This window comes from Microcebus murinus, chromosome 17 (genome assembly GCF_040939455.1).
Source record: "Microcebus murinus isolate Inina chromosome 17, M.murinus_Inina_mat1.0, whole genome shotgun sequence".
NCBI classification, from domain to species: Eukaryota; Metazoa; Chordata; class Mammalia; order Primates; family Cheirogaleidae; genus Microcebus; species Microcebus murinus.
Window position 1 is genome coordinate 19,815,073 of NC_134120.1, and position 15,680 is coordinate 19,830,752.

The 15,680-nt window shown below is 35.8% G+C and overlaps 1 protein-coding gene across 1 annotated transcript in view; it reads right to left on the bottom strand.

Moving 5' to 3' along the window:
- The window catches only part of DCC (DCC netrin 1 receptor), a 1,043,477-nt gene that overhangs the window by 29,064 nt on the left and 998,733 nt on the right, over window positions 1–15,680 (bottom strand). Inside the window, exon 26 of the mRNA XM_075993861.1 lies at window positions 5,607–5,768. Coding sequence (XP_075849976.1) covers window positions 5,607–5,768 — 162 coding nt within the window. The remainder of the gene's footprint in view (window positions 1–5,606; window positions 5,769–15,680) is intronic.

Sequence of the window (15,680 nt, forward strand, 5' to 3'; positions counted from 1 at the left end):
GTGACAGCCTATGGGCATTTGGACAGCTTTGAATATGGAAATGCATCTTTTTTTCCTAGAGAACACAGTTGAGTCAGACTGAAATATTTTCAGGGCAGTTTCTTTTGCTAAGGACTGTGACTCAATTTTATTGATTCATATTCAAAATCAACAGGGCTATTTTAACCTGCAAATGACAAGAGTTGCACAGTAGGTACAAGTGTTAACAAAATAAGATAATTTCTGATGACTTTTTTCTTAAGAATATTTTGTTGGGCAAATTGAAAAAAAAACAAACAACAACACAGCAATAGAAGATAATATCTTACTTTCAAAAGAGAATTTTTAACCAGGAAATATTTCAAGATAATTAGTGAGATAATTTTGAGATAACTCTCTGGGAGGCTCAAGGAGGTCAGTCAGCAAGGGCAGAAGAGATAGAAAGAAAATCTGATAGTGCTGAAGGGAGTAGAGATGAAAGATACAAAAGATCAAGACGTCATATTAAAGTTATACAGCAGTGAGAGGAGTCTTCAGAGGGTACCTGTACTCATTCTTCCATATTCAGAAGAGGTCTTGGGTCATGGAACAGCTCCCAGGCTTATTCCATTTAAACATAAAGGTGGGAAGATACAGTTTCGACTGAGGACAGGGTATAGTCATATAGCAACCAGGGCCAAAAAATAGGCAGAGACTTGATAAAAGATTTATTCAAACAATGGAAATGTACTCAAGACAGCAAACTGGAGAGAACCCAGAATGCAAGAGGAATTTGAACATATGTGCCTTATCTCCAGGCTAGGAAATCCTATCAAAGAAGGAGGGGAAAGGCAAAGCCACGCACAATCTCAAGGTCAAGGTATGCAGCTTCCAGGAAACCACTAGGCAACTTTTTGGTGATGTTGGTTTTCAGATAAGGGCCCATAGGATGGGGGCTTTGAGCAGGTGTTATACGGAGCTAAACTGCTTGTAAAAATGTAAAGGGGAGAGCAACACTAGCCTGTTTGCATTCGATATTAGAGTTGTGTCCTGAGATTGTTGAGAGCATAGTTTTAGAGACAAAGAAAATTATGCAGGTTATACTTTAGATTCATATTTACTCTAAAGGAGAAAATGACCAAGGGTCAATTGTCCAAATAAAGGCCTGATTCTTTAGACAATACCCAACCTTGGGCATCTTTGTGCAACTGGCTGGAGAGTGGTGGCGTGAATCCTCTGCTCACTCCTTGCTTACATAAGAATGTCTACTTCAATGTGGATCTCCTCACTAGCACTTCTTTCAAGCCACAGGTCTCAAAGGATACTTAAAAAGTGATAGAGATTACAGGAATTGCATAAGAGGGAAAAATGGGCCCTTTCTGAGAGGGTGCTCTAGAGGTGATCCTTGGGATGGAGAAAATTATTCACCACAGGGGTTTATAATTTCATGGGGAAAATTCTGGGCAACTTAAAATGCTTTGGCTTCCACTTGACAGAAGGTCTCGCTCGTTTCTCGGTGAACTGCATGTCTCACCATGAGGTTCCTGAGGATGCTGCTCTCCGGTCCTCTTTCATCTCTAATGGGCTGGCTTTCATTAAAGGGTCCATAAAAATCACATTTGAAATATCCATCCAGGGAAAGAAATTTCATATTTTTCCTTAGAAATCTGCCTTATTTTTATTCTTTCTATTGAAGATGGATTGTAATTAATCCACAACATATTTTAAAAGCTGCTTTAGCCATTAAAGGGACAATAATATGTTTGTGATGTATCACTTCCCTTACTATACACCTTCTTTTCTTCATTTTTTTCTATTTCTTTTCTGCATCTTCACAATGAAAGATCTGTGTTAAAATATTATCGTGATCACATATTTAATAAAATTCACATTTTTTAGTCCTTCGAAATTCAGTCTATTTTGACCAAAACTCTGTATTTCCTGTGAATTCTAATGATGTCAACTGAATTTTTTTTGGTCCATTCTCAATCCTACTCTCTTTTAATGCCATTGTTTCTCATTAGCATCTTTAAAATAAAAAATTGTCTTCATGGCTTGTCCTTCACCCCCAGGTTTTCAGCCACCATGGTCCCCACTGCAAACATCATGAAATAGCTCTTCTTGACTTTGAGGGAAGTAATTAATGGTGGCTTGATACAGACCTGCCAGCTCTTTTCTGAAATCCATCCTGAGGACCACACATGGTAAAAAGGAAAGTGCCAAATGCACTAGATGGGAGTGGGAGGACCCAACCTTGGGACTGAATGTATCAGAAACCCATAGGGACTGTTTTTGTTGTGTTCAAAATGAATACTATGGGCAGGTATAGGATTTCTGTAGATAATTCATAATTCTTATATTTTCAGTGGAGCAAAATAAATGCTTTTCAGAACTGGCTGACATTTAAGGCAACAAAACCCCTTAAACAAACACAATAGCAACTGCTCCACTATAGCAATGTTCTCCTTTCAGATGAGCTCGTTTGGCCAGTTCAGGTGCCAGCTCCAGGACAACTATGTGGAACAAATTGGCTCCGTGACATGACATTTAGCTGTCCTAAGAGATCTGAAACCAAAAAAACCTCCTTTCACCCACGAAGCACAGCCTCCCTGCAATTCAGAGTGTGGAGTGAGAATCAAATCCGTGCTGGCAAGCCACTTGTTCTCAAATGATGAAATAGTCAGAATTCATTGTACAAATAGCGTACAATTACACAGCAGAGTCAGATCTCAAGGCACTTTATAATAATTACTGTCAACACACATAAATAATTGCTACAGAATAACTGCAAAAATATTGCAAAAATGGAAATGAGGATTTTCCTTCTATCTACAACTACCATATTTGATAGAAATATAGCACACCAATAACTCCAAGCAAAGACTTGAATACCTGTAGGAGCTCAATTTACTCATTAATCTCAGAACAGCATCACACAATATTCCTGAGTAATCCCAGCTCCTCACAGCCTGAATTTCTGAAAAGACTCTAGAGAATCATCCTTGGCCTCCACTGCACTACTGATTTTATCTAGATCGATTTCCATTTGTCAGTTGATTTCCAATTTGGGGAAGAACTGGGGCAGAAAAATAGCATGGATAAGTTGACCAGCCTTCCCACTAGCTAACACAATGTCAGAACTGAACAGAATAGTGGAACTTGCTTAACTTTCTCTTCTACCACCTACCTGTTTCAAAGATAAGAAAATGATGATTTATAGAAATGAGACCCCAAGACTACCTATTTATTGAAGTTTTCAAATATAATACTGCTCACTGTCACAGGTCATTTGCCTACTGAGGCTAAGAGCAGAACTGCAGTTACTTCATAGGAACAGGAAATATTTGTCCATCACAACTATATAAACCTTTGTGTCGCCAAATATACGTGATGGAAATGTATGTACTATATCTTTCCTTTCCTTATGGTAAGAGAGAAACCCGCTTTATTTGTGCCTTCAGAAAGCAGCAGACCTTTTTGGGGCAGGAGTATAAGGATTCATTTCTTATAAAACTCAAAGGTCTATCAGATAACTTTGGAGGAAGGAGAATCTCCACAATTGTCAAGTCAACTTTTTTCTTTTCCTACGTGTGCCTTTCTCTGTTTTTTAAGGTGACTAATAAGGCATCTCTACCCAGAGTCATGAAATGTTTTCTGCTTGAGAGAGAACAGGGATGTTTAGTGTTCTCTATGGCATTTAGAAACTGATACTGAATGGCTGTGATTTAACTGTTTCTGACAGTGACTTAGAGAATATTTAGTTTCTTAGGAAAGAGTCTGCTTATTTATTTATTTTTTCTTTTTTAAGCAATCACTTGGAACACATTTGAGATCCTATTCCTTTTGCATTGTGCACAGCTTTTTTCAAAAAATACTTGATGAATGACTGAATGTATATTTTGAAAACCTATAAAACTTGGCCAGGAGTGGAATGTCCATTGTCTTGTGATTTTAGATAATGTTCAAAAATCACTAAGCACTTTGTTAAAAGTCTTTTATTTATATGACTTTATGTAATAGTTATCTATTTTATATTTATGTTAGGTAATAGTTATATAATTACCTTATTTAATAGTTCTTACTTTAAACATTTTTTTCAATACAAAAAATCTACTAAAGAAACTAAATGTTTTAAATTGATTAATTTTTAATAGACTGTATTTTTTAGAGGCATTTGAGGTTCATAGCAAAATTGTGCAGAAGATACAGAGATTTTCCAAATGTCTCCTGTCCCCACGTACTCACAATCTTCCTATTGTAAAAGTCATGTGCCAGAGTTGCACGTGAGACTAAATATCTTTTAACCACAGATAAACACAAATTTTATACTAGCCAATTTCTTTTATTCATTTTCATTGAACTTTAACTTTTGGAATCAGTGTCCCTGTGATTCAATAAGAGACAGTTAAACTGTTTGCTGCACCAACTCAAGAGAAAAAAAGAGTTAATGAGATGTTGGACCTCAATGAATGAATCTTCTAGAACAAGACTATGCTTTGAAGAAAGGAAAAGAAATGAGGAACACATCATGAATAAAATAGTTAATTACTAATAAAAAATGTATTGAACTTTGGCTCCTATCACTCATGGTAGGGGACTAGATAAAAGATAAAAGTGAAGAAGAGACTTGTGAGTTCTGAATTTTTTGACTGGAATCACAGTTCTAGTTGTCTTGGGATTTGGAAATTTTTGGTGGTTAGACTTTCCACATATTTCTCATTTAATTCCCCTAATTTGGTTTGGGGGATCCATTTTTCCTTGAGTTTTTTCACACAACTCTATTCTGTAGATATGATGCACAGTGAGAAAAGAGAAAATAAATCTAATTCTCTCTTGGCAGATCTTTGATGTCTTTTAATTCTAACTTTGCTACATCTAGACAATTTATGATTTCTTAGAACTATCCCTGTTGGGTTGGAAAAATATACCTTACCTCACAAACATATTTTATTGCTGTTACCATCATATCTATTACAAAACATCCTATCTCACATGAGCTGCTGAGTCACCTGTTCTTAACTAAGAGATGAAAGCTATAAAATCGATTTTAAAATGCCATGCTCAAAGAAAAAAAATGTCAAATGACTGGGGAGAAATCACCAGGGTGTGTATAATAGCTTGGGAGTTTCTTTCCATTCCTACCTTCCCTCAAATAAATGAAATACTATCTGGAACTTTTTTCCCAATAATTAATTTTTAAAGCTAAAAAAGTATCACTTAACCAATTAAAGAAATCTAAAGCATCCATCCAAGTACTGGTTCATCAGGAATCAATGAGACATAACCAACAGATACTAAATAGGAATATATTAGAAGATAGCACTTGATTATTAACTTTCTAGTTAACAGGACAAATTAATTTCAAGCACCCACCATATCATTGTTTTATGAAAACACTTGTCCTTTGTTTCCTCACCCCTTCCCCCCACATTGTCAGTAGTGTGTGCTGTGGAAAGACTCCTAGGGAAACAGATTAAAAGCGATGATCTAGGAGCCAACGGACTATGTCGAAAAATTCAATTCTAGTATCAAGGTCATAAGCAAATCAATCTTTTCATGGGATAAGAAAGTCACAATGTTACACATTTGACAAGACATCCTTGCTATTATTCGTTTGTTCTCATTTAAAAGAAAGGAAAATGCATTACACTGACTTCTTCCTGCTCCAAAACCTCGGTCCACTGACAGTGTTGGGAATGGCACTGGCCGGAGAGTGAACTGCGGGTGGGGGTATCCACACGTGGGAGACGGGAGGATCCCTGGATACTGGGCACTTTCTAGGGTTGGCACAGGGATGGCGCTCACGACAGCTGCAAAAGAAAGATGTTAATGGTTTTTTTGAGTCTTATGTATTCACTCAACAAGCCAAAAGGAAATGGCTAAATTTTCAGATTCTCAAATCCATGCATACTACTCATGGATTTTATAGGTTCCCTTACTTACCTCTTTCCACCCACCTACCTCCCTTTTTGTTTTAGAAAAGACAGCTCCCTCCTCAAGCATCTTACTATGGAATATTAGCCTGCAGTTTAAACCTTCCAGGGTTCCACACAAAGAAACAATTAATCAAAGTTACCATAAATTCACCTTAACATTTTGGTATTTTATTTTATCTTATTTTGTTTTGGCCTTGGTCTTATTCTTTCTTCTAAGATTGAACTGTGGCAATAGAAATGTTAGTTTGTTCACAAATCAGATATACTGGGTAGAGTAGGGTGAAAAAGTGTTGAGCACTTTCATTAATTCTGTAAAAGAAGGTATTGCTGTTGAGAGACAGTCTGGAGAGAGAAGCAAGGTGTATTCTCAGTAGTCATACTTACGATTTATGTTTAAATAAAAAATACCTTCAAATAGCTAAAGCAGTTGCAGATAAGTGACACATTGTTTTAAATGTAACTAAATATTTTTGGAGAATAGCAACATATTTTTTTTTTTTTAGTTACATGGCTGAAACCTACAGATAAAAGTCTTAGACAATATCTTCTAGATTTAGACAGCATTATTCAATTCTATTATTCAATAGCTATTCAATTATATCATATTATGAAACATTTATTCCAATTTTAGTCACCCTTCAACTTATATTGTCTTATAAAATGTTTATTTTATCTCTTATTACCAAAAAACAAAATAATAGACTTAAATACTTTTGTAAATAAGAGCCATAATATTGCATCAAGTCTGTTTCTATATAACTCAAATTCCCAGACTCTGAAGAAGTCAGTTGCATTATTTCACTGATCTTACTGATCAAATGGGATCACCGCATAGCCATTACAGTTGATTGCCAGGTTGCAAAGTATTCCCTGTATTGACAATTTCTACTCATAAATAAATGTGACAATGATAGTCTTCTTTAGATAGAGAAGGTACTCACTCCACAAATTGCGCATACTATATTTCCTTATCAACATTATTATATTATTATAATACAATTAACCAGTGTTTTGCAATACATTTAGAAAAACAGTTTCATATGTATTTTTTGGGTCAGAGCCAAATAAATGTGGATAGGTAAATATAAATAATTTGGTAATCCACAGAATCCATAAGATGGAGAACTGAGAGAATTCAAGATGCTAAATTTATATTCCAGATCCAAGTCTTTCATTATGGAAGAAAAAATTTTACTGTCTAATAATTTTGCATTTTGGCTACTGACCTGCTTATTAAAGGCTTGCAAATAGTAAAAGTTGTTTAAAAAATAATAAATCTATTATGTGTTTCCACATCTCAAAAATGCTCATTATTTTATTTCTTGACATGAAATAGAATAGTTCATATTCCAAAGCTTTGGTCTTGAAATATTTTTATCCATGATTCATTTCTGAAAGGGCACAGAAGTCTACATTTACTTATAATAAAAATAATCTCCTAAGAAAATAGGATAAAACACTATATATTAAAGTATCTTTTGGTATTTTCCTCCTAGATGTCAGTTTTGAGATACACACACACACACACACACACACGAACACTCCAACACAAAGCACTCACTGCTCTGTTATATTTATGTAAAACAGCTTAGAGAGCAATATTATCAAGTATTTTCAATAAATCTCTGCTCTGTGGCCAAATATAACAAGAAATCTGTTCTGACACAGCTTTCTGACAATTGAATTTATATCTAACACTGATGCACAAAGATTTTTCAAGTAGAAATTCCCTCACCAAATAACTCAACTCCCTGAACAGGGCACTTTGGTATTTGAAAACTTTTACAACATTCTTTAAAGTGTTAGCACTAAATGCTATCTTTAGGAAATCTCAAGTAAAAATTTTTTTTAAGCTACAAATTTTAAGAAATAAAACTCTCCCTAGGTATTTCTCAACATGGTACTTGACAGAATTGAGAGATTTCTTGAGAAGAAGGAGACAAATACAAGAATAAAGATAATGGTATTTTGAAGTGAAAGAATTCAACTGAAATGACTTCTCCTTCTGCTTCTGTTTACTAGCTCTTTTCCACCATGACCTGTATATATAAACTAGAACATTTGGAAATTTGGTGTCTATTGTCCTTGATAAATATTCATATCTCCTTCACATTTTCAGGTGTTCTTTGACAAGTGAGTGTCGCAGAATGGCATTCTCAAATATCCACAAACTTCACAAAAGTTTCTTTTGGAAAAGCAATAATAATCACAAAATTGTGTTTTGTAAGTATTCTTAAAATAGTGGCAAAGAGCCCAAACGCTGAAGTCAAACTGCCTGGGTTCATTACCTAGTTCTGCCACCTACTAAGGAATAGGTGCCATAACCAGTATCTATGATGACTCCCAGGGATCCCACCTTGAGGGATTCACATCCCTGTGGGGTTCTCTTGCACACTGTACCAGCATTGAGCCGGTGACCAGTAGAATGTGACAGAAACAATAATATGTTACTTCCAAGATTTGGCTAAAAACAATTGCTTGCTCTCTCGCTCTCTCTCTCTCTTGCAGATCACTCACTCCAGGGGAAGCCAGATGTCATGGCTTGAGGACATGCCAGCTGACCTGTAGAGAGGCTCATGTGGTGAGGAACTGAGGTCTCCAATCCAAGAGACCATGAGGAACCTCGTGACACAGCTTGAGACTCTAAGCCAGAACCACCTAGCTAAATTGCTCTTGGATTCCTGACCCTCGGAAGCCGTTGAGAAAATAAACAATAAAACATATATTGCTACATTTTGGTGGTAACTTGTTATGTAAGAACAGATAACTGTATGTTGACTTGAACATACTATACAAGCTCTCTATTTCTCAGTTTCCTCATTTGTCTACTGGAGTAGCAGCTTCATGATGTAGTTGTAAGGATTAAAGAGATCATCCACGCAGAAGTACAACAGAGTTGGGGGTCAGGAGTCAGCACCCCATAAATGTCACTTATTGTTATTAATTTTCAAGGCTCCAATAGATCCATCTAAGACTGAATTGAATGCCATTAGTTGGAAATATTGTTTAAAGCACCCCATCTTATGCTTGGGGGAAAAAAGAGCAAAACATTAAGATACAGGCAAATAAAGAGTTTTTAATTCAAATTTGAACCTGAGGGAATTATGACTGTGTAAGATTTTTTGAGATTAGAAAGAAAAGGTATTCCCCCAGGGGAGGAAAAGAATCATAATTACTATCATAAAATAAAGTCTGGATTCAAATTCTGGTTCTGTCATTTATGAGCTAAGGGAAGTTCCTTATTTATTGAAGTCTAGTTGGCTCATTTTAAATGTGGTTTACACATACTTTGCATGATGAGATATGATGTAGAGTGATTGGCTCAGTGCTTGCCATAGGGTGGTATGAAAATGTATTAAGGTCAAACAGAGTATACTGCGACCAGGTAACTAAGACCTCTATAGTCTCCTAGACCCTTCATTCCCATCTGAGCCTTCTTAACTGAGATCTTCTCAAACAAGATATGTCTATGAAGTCCAGATATATGAAACAGTTGTGAACATCCGTGTGTAAATTTTGACACCGTGAGTATCAGATGGAAGATGAGGCTGTAGGAAAGACAGACTCTGATCTAGGTCTAAAGAATTCCTTTGTGATGAGCTGAAGGCATCATAGTACTCCTTCCTAAGCAGACCAGAGTGACCTTCCTAGGACATGTGAGGCCATTTGCTTTAATCATTTATAAGTTACCCTGAAAAACTTTGATTGAGACAAGAAAAGTTCTGAAATAAAAAATAATGTATTTTGTTGTAGCTATCTCTAAGACATTAAGAAATTAAGAAAGAAATAGGTGATATAAGTCTTAAAAGAGAGATCTGTATTTTTATATTGCTTTAGAAACCCCTTCAAAAAGCCAAGTTTGTATTCTTTTAATACTTGATCATCTAAAATTCTTTAGTTTCACTAACACTTTGCCAGATCCCTTCTTGATTATCCCTATATTTCTGAGAAACAAACCATTTCTTGCCTTGTAAAATCCTCCCTAAAAACACAATCTTGTAATCTCTACAGGCACGTTTTGAGCTTAACAGACTTATCTTGACTATATCTCCCCAATCCTACTGACTTGCTGATTTTGATTATCCAAAAGAGTTACCCATAAATTAATTTTGTTTAAAAAGTCATTTGCTTGTAGAACTACCAAGAAACAATCACCGTGTTTTCAACTCTTATTCACTCATCACTGTTTTTAAGCACATTTTTATACAAAAGCATTGCAAAAAGCATTGCATAATACACACAGCATTGTGGGAATAGCAAGGTTGCATAAAAAATACTGCTTATTGCAGTAATTCACATTAAGAGTAGGAATGAAGCATTCTACTTAAGACTCAAAGAATAAAATCTGACCTTAATAATGAAATGACCAAATTCGTACTTAAAATCTTGTATTACCATTTTTAATGCAAATTTAAGTGAGCTTTGTACTCTCTGCTCCTACAGTTCTGAATAGTTGAAAATGTGTGTGCTGTTAATATTTATGACATGAGAGCAGTTGTTTGCACTCACTACTCCTAAGAAAGTTCTTGGTTGGTTGTGGGCATCCAAAAGGGCTGAAGGCTGATGGAATAAATGTCCAGTCCCTGATGCCTACTGAGCTAAGGATGCTGGTTTCTCATACCATAGGTTGACCAAGGGTCCAACAAGGACTCCAAGTTCTCACAGTGAATGTTCTAGAAAGCCCACAAACCAGTCACTATAAATAGCCTCAAAGCTGTCACAAAGCAAGACTGTATGACTTCCTTTCCCTCAGTTTTTTTTATTAGACTCCTCAGCCTACCTTTTTGAGACTTATTTTTCCTTTAAAAGTTGATTTTACATTTTTTTCTCAAATATTTACAGAGAGAGAGAAAAAATGAAATTCAAAAGGATTCTGCCCAACAACTTCTCATATGTTAAACGACTGGAGTTTAATATTGGTGTGATCTCACAGGTCATCTGTTTCAATCTACATCCATCCTCAATCCTAGTTCTACCCTCTACTCCAGCATTTTAGAAAAGAAGAAAATAGGTTGAAAATGGCTGCACAAACAGTTACATTCCATTGTGTCATATAATTCTAGAAATGTAATGTAAATATAAATCTCTCTCCAGAAATTGCTTTCAGCCTAAGGAAGTTGTTCACCCAAGGTTATGCCTGCCTTACTGGAAATAGGCTGCATCAGAGAGTACTTGAGTCAGGTTACAAAAGGTCATTCCCCTTTCTCCCTTCTCTCATTTGAGACAACTTTGAAGGACAATCCCAGCTCAGCTGAGGCCTCCATTAAACTGCATCACCAATTCAATTTCTCCCTAGCCCAAATCCTGCATCTCTCCCCCTTCAGGTGTTATTCCAGAAAGCACTCGTCAATAAATCTCTTGTCTTCCAATCTCTGTCTTAGAGTCTGATTCCTGGGAAAGCCAGCCTAGGACCCTTATATATCGTATAAAAATTCTAGGAAATTATATTGGGTGCTTCTGATATTGGATAATTAATTTCATTATAGTAAGAAACTGCATTTAAAATAATTTTTTTTTGGCCATTGTAAAAATAGTCATCCTTTCATACCATTTACAGAAAAGAGCACTAGACTGGGAAGTCCAAATATTTGGGCCCATCTCCTGCCTGTGCTGTCAGCTGGTATGTTCCTCATAAGCATCAGCTTATTAAGCTGTGAAGTATGTTTGGGGGTAAGAAGTACCATATGCCACATAATGTTTTCAACCAAGAAGTATAATCGTAGACAAATAAGCAGATTTTGCCTTCCCATGAAATGAAATATGTTTTCCCTGTGGGTTTTAAGAATCAAAAAACAACTTCAGATAGCCTATATTTTATCTGCTAATTAACATTTTATAGAGCATAGTAAGAAATGTCAAGGAGGAAAGAAAATAATAACCTTGTAAAAATAATGATTTCTAAATGGAACAGCAAACATCTTTATACATGTGACTAGAAATCTGAACAATTCTGTGGTATTGGTTTATATGAGACTTGATACAAGACTCAATAACACAGTAAATCTAAATAATTGCAAATAGGGCCATCAGTAAATATATCTACTTATTCTGAATGAAATCATAACTCTGCCAAGACACAGATATACAGTTTTTTTTTTTTTTTTTTTTTTTTTTTTTTTTTGAGACAGAGTCTCGCTTTCTTGCCTAGGCTAGAGTGAGTGCCGTGGCGTCAGCCTAGCTCACAGCAACCTCAGACTCCTGGGCTCAGCGATCCTACTGCCTCAGCCTCCCGAGTAGCTGGGACTACAGGCACGAGCCACCATGCCCGGCTGATTTTTATATTATATATATTAGTTGGCCAATTAAATTCTTTCTATTTTTATGGTAGAGACGGGGTCTCGCTCAGGCTGGTTTTGAACTCCTGACCTTGAGCAATCCGCCCGCCTCGGCCTCCCAGAGTGCTAGGATTACAGGCGTGAGCCACCGCGCCCGGCCAGATATACAGTTTTGTCAGCATAGTTCTCTAAGGTCTTGTCAATCACATCAGTGGCAAAGAGACTATTTTATTTACAGAAAGTTTAAGAATTTATTTTAAAATAAACTGTGGTTATATGTTGAAGTAATTACCTTTTGTTGGATACAGTTTTACCAACACAGACCTTGAAGATAACAAAGTACGCAATGTCACCAAGTTATTTAAAAAGATTCTATTGTCTCTTCATTTCTTATTGACTGTGGTGCTCATTGATTATCCAAAGTGAAATGCCTGCTACCCATCACCCAGAGCAAGAAAAAGAACATTATCAGAAGGTGTCTGATTGTCCCTTGTTGTCACTAATGAACTCCTAGCAAGGGTAACTGACCTTCTGAATTCTGACATCATGGATCATTTTGCTTGTTTTTGAATTTTGCATAAATTCAATCATATAGATGTATCAGGCTTCTGTATTACAACATTGTATCTGTGAGATTCTCCATATTGTTTTGTATTGTTTTAGTTGGTTCACTTTTATTGCTGCATGGTATTCCATTATATAAATATACTACAATGTATTTATCCATGGTAATGAAGATATGATATGACAAATAGCCTACATTCTTGTATGCATCTTTTGGTGACCATAGTATGTATTTCTGTTGAGTACATTTCCAAGAGTAGAATATACCTAAGAATGAAATTTCTGAATCAGAATATCCTTATAAATTTTGAAATTTATAATTTTATAGATTTAACAGTTTAAACCCATGTGCATATATTATTTGATAATTTAAAAAAATAATAAAAATAAGTTGCTGGACATTTTGTGGGCTCCATTTATATAGAGTAAGACGCTGGGAGTAAGAGCAGGTTTGTTATTTTAGGCATAGAGAAACTCAGAGTTACAGTGACAACATGAGGCAGCCCAGTACTTTGGATAGAGCAAGCATAGGTTTTAGGTTCAGACTTTCAGAACTTCAGTTTCCATGTTTGTAAATTGCAGATGTTACCTTTAAAAACATTTTTAAAAAAGGAAATGAATAATATAAGGCATGCAAGCCATCCTTATTTTTGGAAAAGCAGTATAACATAGTGGTGAGGATTGCCCAGGTGTATCCAGGAGCAAGTTGCCTAAGCTGTCTGAGTCTCTTTGAGTCTCTGTTTCCTATGTACAAAATCAGGCTAATCTCACCACATGATAATATTGTGAAGATCAAAATGAAACAATAATTATTAAGGTATTTATCAAGTGGATGATATTCAAAAGTTCTCAATTTATTGTTGGATTCTATTTCCTATTTCTTTTTCTTTCTAAAGCACATTATTTTCTTTCCTGTTTAATGAAAACAATTTTAACTGCCCTTTATACATCAGACAATTTTGTTAGAAGATATTGTATTTATAACTGATATAAAGAGTCCTTAAACACTGATGTGCTGCAAACACATTCTTATAACACATTTACTTACTCATTCATTCATTTGACAGATATTTAGCAAGCACCAATTTTGTGCTAGGTAATAAGCTATACAATGTGTGCATATGAAGATGAATTAGATACATTACCTCCTTATCGTGAAGTAATTCACAACCTGTTAGAGGAGGGAAGATTTGGACTTGAATGCCTAAGCACCTAAGGCAGTGCTATGTGTAATAAATGACACAAAAGTGGTATAAAGAAATGTTATTCAAACATAAAAAAGGGAGCCATTATTTCTGGACAGAGTAATCAAAAGGGAATTCATGGAGGCATCAATATATGCTCTGGTCTTTGAAAGATACATAAAACTTTGTTAAGTGGAGCTATCCATTGAGTCATTCCAAAAGGAAAGAAATGTGCAAAGGGAAAAACAAATGAAGGGCAATGCATATTTGTTGCATGGCAATTCGTCTTGCTTAGTATGAGTCTAGGGTCCATTTAAGAGTATAGTAATAAGAAACTAGATTCCAATACGATATGCCGAGAAGTTTGCAGGGTTATTTTGTTTGTTTTGTTTTGTTTTTTCTTGGCAGACAATGGAAGCCATTGGAGAAATTTGTGGAGTGGAATGACATGGTTAAGTTGTTTTAGGAAGAAATCTAGCAAGCAGGGTACATAAGAGTCTGGAAGATGGTACAGACAAGAAGACTTGTTATGAACCTGTTTTGACAGTTCAGGTGTGAGGTTGCAAAGAAGAGTATATGACTGTTGAAAATGGGAGGGAGTCAGGGATTGAAAAGATACTGTGAAAGAAAAATCAATGGGATATGGGAACTTACTGGATGGGAAAGATATATATAGGGCAGAAAGGCCCCACAGATTCTGAAGTACAGTGATTTTTGAGAAGAAAGCAATAAAAGATTGGCACAGACAGAACTTAGTTATAAGAGGAATGCAGCTAGAGGGGAAAAAAAGAGGCTGCTAAGTGCATAGTATCTCCCTATGCAGTGAAAGACATAAAAGAAAAAGGACAATAGCTTCCCAGAGTATTATAGCTGGGAGCATAATGATTAAGAGCACAGAACTTCGAAATTAGACCTTCTGAGTCCAAATTCTAGGTCGACCATGTGCTGGCTGTGTGGCTGCTAGCTAGTTACTTTAACTCTCCAAGCCTTAGTTCTCTCAGCAGTAAATGAGAGAACATTATAATGAGGGGCATAATAATAGTGTCTACTCCATGGTTTGAACAGTTGACATTCATTGTAAAGTGTAAGTTTTTATACTTATTCTAGTAAAATTGAGAGAAAATGTACCGGAGCATAGGGAGACCATGGCATGTTATAAGTAAAAAGAAACAACTATTAATTCATTCATGCTGATTTTCCTGAGTTCTAAATAGATTTTAGTTATCAGCCCTTTATCAGATGTGTAGCTTGCGAAAATTTTCTCCCATTCTGTGGGTTGTCTGTTTGCTCTCTTGACAGTTTCTTTGGCTGTGCAGAAGCTGTTTAATTTGATCAGGTCCCATTTGTTTATTTTTGTTGCTGTTGTGATTGCCTTTGGGGTCTTCTTCATAAATTCTTTGCCTAGGCCAATGTCTAAAAGAGTATTTCCAACATTTTCCTCTAGAATTCTAATAGTTTCACACCTAAGGTTCAAGTCTGTTACCCAGCGTGAGTTGATTTTTGTGAGAGGTGAAAGGTGTGGGTCTTGTTTAGTCTTCTACATGTGGCTATCCAGTTTTCCCAGCACCATTTATTGAATAAGGATTCTTTTCCCAAGTGTATGTTTTTGTCTGCTTTGTCAAAGATTAGTTGGCTATATGAGGATGGTTTTATATCTGGGTTCTCTGTTCTATTCCACTGGTCAATGTCCCTGTTCTTGTGCCAGTAAAAAGCTGTTTTAATGATTATAGCCTTGTAGTATAGTTTGAAGTCTGGTAAATTGA